Raw genomic sequence first — 14331 nt, 5'->3', positions numbered from 1 at the left:
TTCTCTCCATGACTGGCCGTGTGTTGAGAAGCGAAGGAGAAAATCAGCATTCTCAGACATGCTGTCTGTGCTCCAAGCGTGGCATTGATAGGTTTATGAACAAATTGGACCATTCCGCCTTATTTATTGCATGAGCCTTCAGTGGTGCTCAGCTCAGCACAGTGGGGAGAATGTCTCGGATATCCCAGGAGTATTCATTTGGGAGGAGTGTCTCCCTTTTCTTCTTTTTTTAATGGGCACCGGGGCGCTCAGAATGGAGGAAGGAGTAATAATTGCTGCGTTGCCAAATGCTCCAATTAAACTCCAATGGAGGAGCATATTTTCTCTTTAAACTTGGCACCTGGTTGACATTTAAGTAGATAACACTTTTGGCTCACACCTCATTATTTTGGGAATCATCTTTCCCTTACATTAGATACGATTGTTTGTGACTCACCAGTCCTCAGAGACAGGTACTCTGAAGTAGATGTTGGAAGTTGGCATTTCTGAGTTTTTCCCCCTTTTTTCCGGCGCAGATAGATGATGAACAGCCATGAAATTGTGTCCATCACTTCCTGCACATAAACCCCAGAGCCAGATAACAATTCAGAGCAATAATCTGTGAGTGCTGTTGTTATATTAGAGGCTCTGTACAAACATGTGCATTGGAATAACTGTGACGAGCAGAAAGGGATGCATCCATGTATTTGTTTTTCTCTCTTTCAAAACTGTTTGTCTATTTTGTTTGTTGTGCCTTCTTTTTTTATCAATCTGTATTTATTTGTCTCTTTGATCCTAGGTGCCTGGGCCACAGTGCCGCTATGCTGTGGGCAGTATTCTGACTGAGGGAGAGAACAAGGCAGATGAGGAGCTTTTAGAAAGCTACGAGACCTCTGGCTTTAAAGTCTTCTCCTTCCCTGAAGTCACACACGTTGTTACTACCTCATTTCCTCACAAGACGTTTCTCTCTGTTCTTCTTGGAATACGAAGAGTTTACCCAAAGCTGGAGCACTACATCAAGGTATTGCCCTTTTGGTCCTTTTTGCACTAATTACAATTACTTGAATTGTATATGTCAGTATTTAAACATGAAAGAAAAAGGATCTTCAAAATGATACATTTATTATCTTTTTAATTGAAAGCAGGCAGCTGCTTCAATCAGGGAAATATGTGTAATAAAACTACATGAGATAATCACAACTGTGCTAAGGTTCAGTACAACAGCTCAACCATTAATGTGTTGCTGCTTTTATGCAACAGATGTACCAGCATCAAATCATTACACTGTAAGAAATAATAATAAATAATATTTAATTGCATATTTTTTATCAAAGACTTCAGTTCCATTCAGAAAAAATGTGATGTGTAATGAGGCTAAAGGTAGCAATAAAGTAAAACAGTATCACACAGAAGTGAGTGTTGCTGTACAGAATACTAGCACAACTGGAAGGGAACGAGACATTAAAATTAATCTGAATGTTTCCATTTCTAAAGCAGCAGGTGGAATAAGAGCCTGCACAGTGGCATGCATGATTCTGAGGTACTAGCCTGATTAACATAGACAAAGACTTCCTGCTGAAATGTTAATGAACAGTATCAAGAACACCGAAGGCAAAGTGATACATGAAGTAAAACGTACCACTGCTGTTGTACTCAACATCTGCTCATTGAATGGATCTTTAACAATCACATTACCTGGTCAGAACAAAGAACTGTTCAAACCATGGACGTGGTGTCAGTGACTTTCATTTGTTTCTTTAAAGATGTAATAAAGCGCAACCACAGTGGTTTGCAATATTGATAAAGCCGTCTCCACCTAACTGTTGATCAGTCCAGCCACAGACAAAGAGGTGGAGCTGAGGCAGGCCTTAAGCCTCCTGGCAAACAGGTACAATGAGCCTACCTGTCTGTCAACTCACCAAGCCCCTAGTTATATGTAAATGTATGCATATCTCTTAGTCAAAAGGCAAGTTATACCGACAGTACAGTCCATGAGCTCTTAAGAACAACACTATTTTTTTAATAATAATACCAGGCTATTTATGCATTTATTCCACTTGCAAAACTGGGTATCTTAATATGAAGCTTCATGGGGGGTTTTGCAGCCAGTTTCGGGTGGACACCATAGACTGTATAAATAATGGACGTATTATCCGTGACATCACCCATCTGTTCCTGAGCACTATTTTGAAGCCAATCAACGGCAGCAGCCATATTGGAAATGCAGAATTCAACCAGGCATAGTGCGACGTAAAGAGGCAGAGTTTGAGCCTCCTAGCCAACAGCTATGTGTTCCCGTCCGGGAGTCAAGTCAGTCATGTCCTTATTTGTGCAAAAACTCATAATCTTAATATCTTCTCAACCGTCGTGTTAGAAAAAAGTTCACCCCCCGTACAGTGTGTGCTGATAGAGAGATTAGCTTCGTAGAGCCAAGCCACTTTTTAAACCAGGCTGTAAACATGTTTATTAATGCTGCAAAGATTGTCTTTTTTGAATTGATGTGTATGTGGTTTCCGGTGTTTCAGCCTCAAGCCGTTTCTCAATGAATTGCAGTTTATAACACTTCCGCATGGGCTTCATACTTTGAGACCGGAGGTTGCCGCTTGGTGGACACTCAAGGAACAGCAGTTGTTTTGCACTTGTGTATTGGCTTAATTTTTCAACATTGTAGGTGGACACAGAACCAAGTGCTTTATAACTTTATTACACTGCTAATTTGACTATACTTTTTGGGTGATTGTATTGATTGAAAGCCCCAGTGGGGAGTTTATAGATGGTTATGAAACAACTTCAATTAAAACTGATTCCTTTTTATGAACCACCAAAGCAAACAAGGCCATCAGCAACAGGACTGACAATATCTATCATGTAAGTTTTAATGCCTGAAACTAGTGCAAGGGGCTAGGTGTCACACCAGAGGATTGACAGCATGAGGCACCACTTATGTACTTCTTTTAGTGGCATGGAAACAGTAATGGAAATTATTTGTGGCGTGAAGTTTGTGTGTATGTGTGTGTTTGTGTGATAGAATGAATCATTGCTAACTCTAAGGTGGGCTCATGCAGTAGGAAGGAAGCGATCGATATATAACCCCACGTCACGTTCACGTCTGAGTCATACTGTGTGTTTCCAAGCAGCACTAAGTTAAAATGGACTTAGTGAAAAGCTTGGCATGTCAAATCTTTTCTTTCTTACTTCCTTATGCCTTCTTCTCTGCATCCCCTTTGAGGGTAGGGAGGTGTGTGATTGGTGGTACAACAGGGTGAGATTTATGCTAAGAGAATGGAGACATGGCAAGACAAAGCAGAAAGAGACAGAATGATCAGAGCTGCTTTTAGCACTTTGTGATGAATGGTTTCATTGAGTGCCGCTTGAGGGATGCTGGGAAAGTGAGTCATTGCATCGAGCAGAGAGTTTTGTGGGTATGGTTTAATTATGCTGTGTGCTAAAAACAGGTGGCAGCACCACAGGTTGTCTCAATCACTCTGCCTCTGCTGGAGGAGCGTGTTTGTGTGTCCTTGCTGGCTGCCTCTACCATCTGCTTGGACGCTGTTTAAACCTGGCCCCGCTCCAGTGGCACTTAGCCTGTCTGAAAGGTCAGGTTGTACTGCCACCAAACTGGACACGAGTTCCCATAACTAGCAATATCTAATGTACAGTGTTGTCTCAATACTGGCTCTAGTTAGTCAAATTATACTGCTTCATAATATTAATAGTAAGCAGAGTTGTTCAACCCTCTCACAAAACCTAAAACATAAATAGATACAATATACTACAGACTAGGGTTGCAATATGCCAGGAATTTTCAAAGTTGGAAACTTTCCATGGGAATTAACTGGAATTTATGGGAATAAACGGGAATAAACCAGGAATTTACTAAATTGAAGGTTGGCTCTTGATAGGGAACTTAAATATAGTTGGGGAAAATTTTAGCATAATCCTGACTAAAACAACCAGATTTCATGCAAGTACAGTTGAATATCTATGCTATTCCTCAACCACATACACATAGCACACTGCTTACTGCAGGGCTATTGAGACCACGCCCCCTACACACACTTTTCATTCAACATTTGGAATGGGACTTTTTTGGAGGGAGAGGGGCACTATTCATTTAACATTTTGAATGGGACTTTGTTGGAGGGAGAGGGGCACTATTCATTTAACATTTCGAATGGGACTTTGTTGGGATTGCATTTTTGTTCATTTTTTAATGGGTTGGGTTGGGGATAAGTAATATTTAACTCAACATTCATAATTTGATTATGAATTGATTGTTCAATAAAATATTTAACACTTGATAAAGTTCTACTTACAAATAAATCTGTTTTAATTGTATTATGTTGCATGGATGTCTGCTGTGGTGGCGTGACCCGGCCGTGAGGCGATCGTCCAGCGGAGCAGTGACCAGAAATGAGGCTTCGAACTCAGTATCAAAGTTTACACACAAAGTTTATTCATGCAGCATGAGAGAGAAGTTACAGCATACTCAAGAGCATATGAAGTTCTCCGCCGAATGGCAGAGATGCTCAATACTTTATAGTTCTTCAAACATAAGGGAGGAGAAAGGGAGGGGGAAACATGTGTACGTGTTATCTTAATACAGTTGTTCATAAAGAAAAGACAAAGGGAGGGGGAGAAAAAGGGGGGGGTGACAGGTGTGGGTGAGTTGCAATCAAGGGTGAGCAAAGGGTCATGTCAGGTGAACATTGTACTCTGGAAACAACAGAGACATTACCCCGGTCTAGCGGTTTACAAAAAGCATACGTCTACAACTTACAACACTTGCGGTTATCAAAAAAAATCTTAAGCGTACATCGTTACCATTGAATGTTTATGTAATCACAAGGCGCTCATTTATCATAGTACAAACCGTTCATCATCATGTCACCAAAAAAATCCCCTCAGCTCTCATTCAACTGCAACCTGAGACCATGGTGGGCCTTTTGGCCTTTTGCAAGGCAGTGGGCTGAAGATGTGAAACCACATCCGGGCTAAACCTGCCTTGAACTGCAGAAGTGGGGGTTCTGTCCTCGATTTCACCTTTGTGCGGATATTTGCACAGATCTCTGACCTTACGCCTTACTATTACAGGCTACTTCAATAAATCAAGTATAATGAAAAACATATTGATACAATTGTTAAAAAGAAGAATACATGAGCAAGGAATACATGAACATAATAAGAAGCACAGGATTATCTGTAAGAAAAATGCATGATTATAATAGAGGGTATTAATCAAGATTCCACATTCCCCCCTTTTATTCTATCAGAATAACTATTTACGTTGGAGTGTCTTCGTCCAAGTCGTAAGTAAAAGTGGTCAGGGTCACAGGTCCAGTCTGTTCTGGAGTCCAAGCGCTGTCACATGCAATCAAACTCAGAATAAGGGTTAAGAATATGACTAAAGGGAAACAGAACCCTATACATGATACCACTCTCTTTGTCTGCTGCACGGTCATTACCATAGCACTTACACGTGGATACTCTTGCAACAATAGAGCTCGACCTTTCTCTGTTGTCCAATCAAACACATCTTCTGATGCCCACTCCAGCTCTTTATTACCGCCATAGTCTCTTTTCTTCCTTTCTTTAGGTTCCATCGCAGCTGTAGATTTAGAAGCGGCGATCCGCCCACGCTTCAGTTGTCTTCCTCAACGTCTAGAAGAATCTTTGTTGGAAAGTAACAGATCGCACATTATTCTGGTGGTCTGACTTTCTTGCAGTGAGAGGCGTGGATCCAAGTTGGCCTTCCTTGAACCTTCACCGCGGTGTGTGTGGTCAGCAGCACTTGATACGGCTTACTCCAGCGTGGCTGCAGTGCTGTCTTTCGTTGGTGCACTTTTATCGCGACCCAATCTCCCTTCCTAGGAGGATACTTTCCTCCTTTACCATCTTTCCCTAAATAGAGCTCTTTTAGCTCGGTATCGCATGCGCGCAGGACCTTTGGATCAAAGGTTCCTTCTTTTGGCCATTTTCCATCAGTTTGTTTGTTCCACAACTTAAACAATTTAGGCCAATCATGGTGTGGATAGGATCCGTTTAATCAGTGTGTCTCGTAAAAACTTTGTTCTAGCATGGGCTTCTTCAGGAGAATCTGGCTTTTCTCCCCGCAAAACACGTTCTCGTTTTTCCTTGGATCTCCTTATGGCTTTATTAATAAGAAACAACAAATAATTCTGGCCTGCACCTGAATATAATCCTTGATACACACCACAGTTATGAGCAATACACAGGGGTCTGCCACGGATCATCTGCCGGACTATCCCCAGCTCACCAACTCTCACAAGCATATTTACTTGGTTTGTCACACAATTTTACACACACAGATGATCAACATATAATTGCCATTTCGTCAAATGTTGCAACATAACACAACCATCAAAAGCAGCTTTCCACAAATGCCACACAACAGAACCTACAACTTTAATAAAAACACCTTTAAATATTTTTCTATAGCACTTCAGATGATCAACGTCTGTTTCATATTCATCAGCGTTAAGTTCCACAGCAAGCTCTCAAAACTCTTTTATTTTAACTATTTAAGGGTTACTTGATCTCGTCTGTAGTGCCATGTACAGGGTAGCGATCCTCTGTCACCAAACTCAGACCGAGAATCAACGATACTACAGAAAAGATGAACACTAATTGCTCATTCGCACTTATTATAGACCCCAATATGCCTTTCCCATCTAGGTTGCGAGCCACAGTCTACTCGGCATAAGTGTCAGTGTCATTTTCTGCTTCACACTTCGCCGAGGTGAAATGCCCTTCATCTATATTTTTACTTAACAATATCAGCCTCTTCCAGCTTTCCCACACTGCCCGCCGGGCTTTATCCTCACAGATGAGGGGCCTAGGGCCACTCCGTGTTCTTTTCCTTAATTTATTAGGGATCCCGTAACCTTCAGCACAGTCAAGAATACAACTCTGAGCACTCCACACTAAACTTGAGAATCTTTAGAAAAGGTGTTCTCTTACCTTAGTCTAGATGTACAGTGGAGCAGTTGCATCAAGTCTGTGGCTTCAGGTGTTTAGGATCCCATCCTCGTCGCCATTAAATTGTGGTGGCGTGACCCGGCCGTGAGGCGATCGTCCAGCGGAGCAGTGACCAGAAATGAGGCTTCGAACTCAGTATCAAAGTTTACACACAAAGTTTATTCATGCAGCATGAGAGAGAAGTTACAGCATACTCAAGAGCATATGAAGTTCTCCGCCGAATGGCAGAGATGCTCAATACTTTATAGTTCTTCAAACATAAGGGAGGAGAAAGGGAGGGGGAAACATGTGTACGTGTTATCTTAATACAGTTGTTCATAAAGAAAAGACAAAGGGAGGGGGAGAAAAAGGGGGGGGTGACAGGTGTGGGTGAGTTGCAATCAAGGGTGAGCAAAGGGTCATGTCAGGTGAACATTGTACTCTGGAAACAACAGAGACATTACCCCGGTCTAGCGGTTTACAAAAAGCATACGTCTACAACTTACAACACTTGCGGTTATCAAAAAAAATCTTAAGCGTACATCGTTACCATTGAATGTTTATGTAATCACAAGGCGCTCATTTATCATAGTACAAACCGTTCATCATCATGTCACCAAAAAAATCCCCTCAGCTCTCATTCAACTGCAACCTGAGACCATGGTGGGCCTTTTGGCCTTTTGCAAGGCAGTGGGCTGAAGATGTGAAACCACATCCGGGCTAAACCTGCCTTGAACTGCAGAAGTGGGGGTTCTGTCCTCGATTTCACCTTTGTGCGGATATTTGCACAGATCTCTGACCTTACGCCTTACTATTACAGGCTACTTCAATAAATCAAGTATAATGAAAAACATATTGATACAATTGTTAAAAAGAAGAATACATGAGCAAGGAATACATGAACATAATAAGAAGCACAGGATTATCTGTAAGAAAAATGCATGATTATAATAGAGGGTATTAATCAAGATTCCACACTGCTTATAACAAAACAAATATTTATGCTTAGATATGATACCTTTCCATTTAATTCCCATCAATTCCCACATTTTCCAATATGGAATATTTCCAAAATTCCCTACTTTAACTTCCCATGGAAATTTACCGGAAACTTTCCGGAAATTTACCGGAAATTTTCCTCCCCTTTGCTACCCTTCTACAGACACACAGATGTCTTTCCTTACTTTTGATACATTTGCTGAATTCAGTTTTTAATTAAGTAAATGATTGAGCTGTGCAAAAAGATCCATACTGCAAAGAATCACAATATTTATATTTTCCGATAGTACTTACATTTTCCAGCCTCTAACTTCAATACAATAAATTGTTTTATGTCCTTGGCTGGCCCCTATTTTCCTGTAATCCCAATCACCTCCATGCTTTGAGATGTTCGAACAGAAAGCTGGCTCCTTGAGTCTATAGCAAGCGGCAACCTCCGGTCTCAAAGTATGAAGCCCATGCGGAAGTGTTATAAATTGCAATACATCGAGAATCCACTTGAGGCTGGCTGCAGAAACACCGGAAACCACATAGACGTGAATGGGAAAAAGACGATCTTTGCAGCATTAATAAACATGTTTATAGCCTGGTTCGAAAAACTGCTCGGCCCTACGAAGCTAATCTCTCTATCGGTACACACTGTACGGGGGGGGGCATTTTTTTTCTAACGTGACGGTTGAGAAGATATTAAGATTACGAGTTTTGCACATGTAAGGACATGACTGACGTGACTCCCGGTTTGGGAACACGAAGCTATTGGCTAGAAGGCTCACACTACGTCACACTCTGCCTAGTTGAGTTCCGCATTTCCAATATGGCTGCCGCCGTCGATTTGCTTCAAAACAGCTCTCAGGAACAGACGGGTGACGTCACGGATACTACGTCCATATTTTATACAGTCTATGGTCTATAGATGCCACGAGCAAGCAAAAGAGAGCAGCAATGGTTGAGTAACATAGAAGGGAAGTACAGAGAGCTAGCGCCGCTAATGAAAACAAGCAATGAAAAGTTATATAAGATGTTGTTTTCAGATCTTATCACATCAGTTACTTGTTAAAGACCTAATGAACACACTCCCACAAATGTACAAGAAGGAGTTTAATTTTGTTTGCATGCAGCTGCTCTTCATACTGCTCACTGTGTGTGTCTCTGCTCTGCTCTCTGTTCAAATTCACAGATTGGCAAATACAGACATTTTGCCAAATCCATTTGGAGTCTCACTAAGATACACATTTAACATTTGCGTCTGTTGAAAGCTGACAAAGAGCACAAGAGAGACACTACCTGACCACTGTGTTTTAGCCCCCTTCTGTTTGCTGTCTGTGAGCTCTACACCCCTGAACAATGACTGATAAACACATAATTCCAAACAAAAAAGCATGATGAGAAAAGGGTCTGCACATATACAACCACACATTTTAACCAGATTATCAGTGAGATGGAATATTTTGAAATTGGTCTATACCTTTAGTGAAATCATCCTTGTTTTCCCTTTGATGGTATTTTAAATGAAATAACAAGATACCAATTTTGGGTGCCCAGGATTTATGTTTCTGTTGCCCAGGTATCAAAACAGGTTGTATTGTTAATAGTTTCATATTTAAGTTTACATTAGAGTTATAAAAATTGCTATAAAACAATATGAAAGTCCAATGATATACTCTGTGGGAACATGCTAGAAACCTATAGAAATCTACTTTTTCTCATTTGTTAAGAGGTGTTTGTGCGACCTTGTTTTTTTTAAAATTTGGACTCTGTTTTTATTAAGTCAGAAACTGCAGCCCTATTTATATTATAAGGTTTGAAAAAAGCATTAGAAACACAACTGCGAACATTGCGATAAAGTTCAGTAGCAGTATAAACAGCCTTCAAAATGACCACAAAGTTTAATCAACTCATCTCCATAACAGTTTCAACTACATTGAACTTTGCTGCCTTCATGAGAGATTAACAGCTGCAGGCTATAATTTTAGACTTCCTACTTCTAGCGGTACCAAATAAAGTCTGTGAACTTAGGTTATGTAGTATAAATTTGTCAATACAGGGGTAACCTATATTGGTTTTACCTAAAATGTCTCACGTGGGAGGCTCTCTGTCTTCATCCATCATTGGCCCTCCAGCTATTATTGATATGCAGCGACTGAGAAAAATCCCACACAGTCTCTGGTCTCCATATTGACCTGTTCTAGAAGAAGGCAAAGTATTTATTCAATTATATACAAGTGGTCTGTCTGACTCTGACAGTATGATACCTCTAATATGAGAATTTGTTTTTAATTTGATTGAGTGGACAGATTGATATTGACTGCAGGAGAATAAATTATTTGGGAGTTCTGGATCTGGGATGTCTGCCATTTGACAACACTTTCTGCCCAGAGGCATGAAACCCAGAGAGGGACTTAAATCCAGACCCTGTGGTTTTGTTTTGAGGCTGAGGATATTTCTTACATTTCAAATCTAGCTTTCATTAATTAAATCTCTATTGTTACTCGCAGGTTGTTCATTTGTTCAGTGCAGTTAGGGAATCACAGCTGTTGACTCTTTTTTCCAAAACCCTACATCTGCTATGTGGTATTTTTTTTTTAATTAAGAGGGCCATTTGGTGTTTGAAATGTGTGACCTTCAGCACTTCAACAGGGATGATTAAATACTCCCTGTAGACTAAACCATACTGTACTATTCTTGACTTTCTGGACCTGAAAATGTTCACATATTAATATTCAATAAGCTAGACTCTCTATTCATTTTTATTTCTCTAGCCTTCAATCTTCATGAAGCAACAGTCCATCAAGGACTTACATTTCTATTGAAAATGTAAGCAGCAACCCTGCTTAAATTTAGTCAAGAAACTAAATCTGTCAAATGGCAAATCTTTCAAAAGACAATTAATTGCTAAATTTCAATAGTTGATTGTGTTGCTCGCATTCTTAATTGCTTGTTGAAAATTACATTATTTTATATTTCAGAAGAGATTTTTTTGTGTATCTTAACAAGAAAGAAATGTATCTATGTATATGCATGTGTTCTTGTAGACTGTATGAAATATGGACGTAGGATCCATGACGTCAACCATCTGTTTTTGAAGCACTGTTTTGATGCCAGTCGGCAGCGGCAGCCATATTGCCGCTGTCGAGCGATTGTGACGTAAAGAGGCGGAGTTTGAGCCTCCTAGCCAACAACCACAGTGTTCCTGCAGTCAGCTGTGCCTCTCATTGAAAGACTCTTTATCTCAATACCTTCGAAATTGCCGCGTTAGAAGCGTTAGAAAAAAATTCACCCCCATACAGTGTGTGCCGATTGAGAAATGAGCTATCCAGACTACACTCGTCTTTTGTACCAGACTGTAAACATGTTTATTTCTGCTGTAAAGATCGTCCTTTTTCCATTCATGTGTATGTGACTTCCGGTACTTCTTTGAACTGAAAGCAGGAGAGACAGCAGACTGACATCAGTCTGATTTGCTGCAACTGTATGCTAAGCCCATAGGTGATAGCTAAAACTCAAGGTACTTTAATTATATTCTTTTTTCATTAGATACAGAGAACATTTAACTTCTGACTTGTCATCTGAACTATCTGGGAATCTTTATTGTGAAATATGCTGTTTTAAAGCGAGGTGGTGGTGTTATTCTCCATTATAGCAGCATCAGGAAGCAGGAAGATCACGTTTGGATGCTTAACTGGAAGCAGTCTGAGGTGCTGATGTGTCAGTTAATTGCTAGAGGTAAATTTAAAACATTATTAAAACAAGTTGGTTACTTGGAATGCTTATAGAAAGCCGGATAACATTTTTTTTGTGCTACTGTAAAATGTAAAGGACAAAATCAGCTAAGAGATAAGAGATGACACTTTGTCACAAGGTCTGCACAGGGGCTTTCATTTTTAGTTTTTGTGTTGAAAGAAGGCAAAGGATTGGTTCAAACAATTCTGCTGAAAGAGGTTGAAAGAGAACAAAATAATGATGTTATGCTATTTTTGAATATGTTTCTAAGACAAACAACTTTCAGATAATATAACAATTATGAGATACTTGACATATCCATCATCAAAGGTTAATAAGTAAAAAAAAAAGATACTCACACTAACATATGGCATATATTTAGCAAAAGCAGCGTAAAGGTTCAAAAACGGCTTTCTAAATGGGTTTCTTCTGGTGACTAAAGCCAGCTGCTGATGGCTGACGCTTTGAATATCCCAAGTGGTGAGACCTTTTCAAACCTGCTCATCAGCATTTAACATGCTCAGCTTGTCACGGCAGAATGATTTCTGTCCATCGGACGGTTTGAGTCGCTGCCCCATGGTCGGCCCTGATATTTGCCTAGTCAGACCATCGATCGGTCCTGCTGTTTTTTTTCTCTGCCTTGGCTCTTTAGCGCTAGGCTACATCACAAACGCTTTGGCACCTTGAGATTTGATTCAAGCACGGTGGCCGGGCCTTCAGACTGGAATGGGGACTGGGTTTGGAGGATAATATTGCTGACATTCACAGAGATCTGAAGGTTTGTGAAAGGCAGACGATGGAACATTTGTTCGCTTGAGGGCACTGAAGTTTCCTGCCAGCACAGGGGTTCTGGGATGAATATAAAGCGTGTTTCCCTTTGTTCCATAGAAAATGGCCTTTTTTAGCAACTGACACACATGGTAAAGTGCTCATAAAGTCCTCCTCAGCACAATGGACGAGATAGTTTCATTTTCGTGGCATAAGGTGCTGCCTCTCACAATTCCTGTTACTGTCGTCTACATGAGAGTGATGCAAAGCAGTGCACAGATGCTAGTCCGCAGGGCCTGTTAAACATGCAGACTTTTGGCTTACTGTGACGTACATTTAGAAAGGTCAGAAAAGGTTGTGATGAGATTTATATGCTGGACAAAGTCTCCCGTCTGTGAAATATGCTGGAAGATTTAGAAGGAAAGCCTGGTTTGATTGCGAGTGTAATTCTAGAGGTTTATAACTTTTGTAATATTCTTATTAAGAAGAAAAGAAGTGCTTTCTAATAAAACTTAGATTGTTCCTATTGGCAGGGTTAAGCTTTATATAGTGGAAAATCTGAAAGCCCCTTTAGGACACTTTTCTGCATAACTATCTGAGTTGTTCTCAAGTATTCAACAGAGCAGATTTCTTGTGACTGTTTCAGTTGTAGCTCATGATACTAATGAGGAGCAGGGATCCAGCCGTGTTGCTGGAATTATTTATTAGCAAACTGTCAAGGTTTATAAAGTTTTACATTTCCATCTACAAAACAGGGATCGTCGTTGAGCCTCTCCTGGGGAAAATTCTCTGAAAATGTCCGACCGGTATTTTTCTCTCATTTATTTTTTTGGCCAAAAAACATCTATCTGCCACTTAGTTTCACTGACCAAACATTCTTGTGAACACACTGAAGCCTTACTTCTCCATGTAATACAGATGTATGGTGATGTCCTTTTTAGTGCAAAAAAACAAAAAAGTTGAATGCACAGATTTTACGTCAAATGAACAATTATTTGATATTGAATATAAGCAGGGGCTGCACGGTGGTGCAGTGGGTAGTCCCCTTGCCTCACAGCGAGAAGGTTTCTGGTTCAAGTCCCTGGTTGGGCAGGTGCCTTTCTGTCTGGAGTTTGCATGTTCTCCCCATGCATGCGTGGGTGTGCTGAAACAGCCTGTGTTGACATTTTTCTCAGTAAGTGGTATGATTAACAGTCCAGGAAACCAGGAAACTCTATTTACACATGTACTGGAAAGGATCAACAAGTGACAAGCTGCTTTGTTCACATGGTCACCTTTACATAAGTAAAGTTCCTTACTACAGTAAATAAATAGACATAATATTGAAATTTAGGGATGAAACACATTTGAAGAATTATTGGCCAGTGATTGGAACATTACATTTTTTAAATTATTATTTAGCACACGATAATAGAATTGTACCCCATTAGAAATAACCTATAGAAGTCTCTTTTAATTAAGAAGTCTACACTTTCCAACTAAGTAGATGGCTCTGTTGAAAATAGATGCATTTGTGTAGCGTGTACGTGGGAGAAGCCTCTGGGATAGAGCTGAGATGCACCACAGTGCTCCCTGCGGAGACATGACTATTGACCAGAACAAAAGCAGATCAGAAACAGAGTGCGTGGCACTGATGGAATGTGATGCACATGCTTCCTCTGGAACCTACGGGGTACCCTCAGGTTCGCATAAACTACACATTTCAAAATACAAAAAATAAAAAAGTTATTGGTAACATCAGCCATCAGAAGCAGGTAATTATTGTTTATCAATGTTGGCTCAAACAAATCCATATTGTGCATTCATAATTGATAGATATTATATCACATCCCCATGATATCAGAAACTAAGAAGAGAGAAAGTGCTGCTGTTACTTGAATTGGTACA

General features: G+C 40.3%; 1 protein-coding gene across 1 annotated transcript in view; it reads left to right on the top strand.

Annotated features, from left to right (window-relative positions):
- The window catches only part of LOC117814137 (testis-expressed protein 264), a 56987-nt gene that overhangs the window by 5217 nt on the left and 37439 nt on the right, over nt 1–14331 (top strand). Inside the window, exon 2 of the mRNA XM_034685275.1 lies at nt 779–1000. Coding sequence (XP_034541166.1) covers nt 779–1000 — 222 coding nt within the window. The remainder of the gene's footprint in view (nt 1–778; nt 1001–14331) is intronic.

This window comes from Notolabrus celidotus, chromosome 1 (assembly GCF_009762535.1).
Source record: "Notolabrus celidotus isolate fNotCel1 chromosome 1, fNotCel1.pri, whole genome shotgun sequence".
Classification (NCBI taxonomy): domain Eukaryota; kingdom Metazoa; phylum Chordata; class Actinopteri; order Labriformes; family Labridae; genus Notolabrus; species Notolabrus celidotus.
This window is presented reverse-complemented; position numbering and strand designations above follow the sequence as displayed.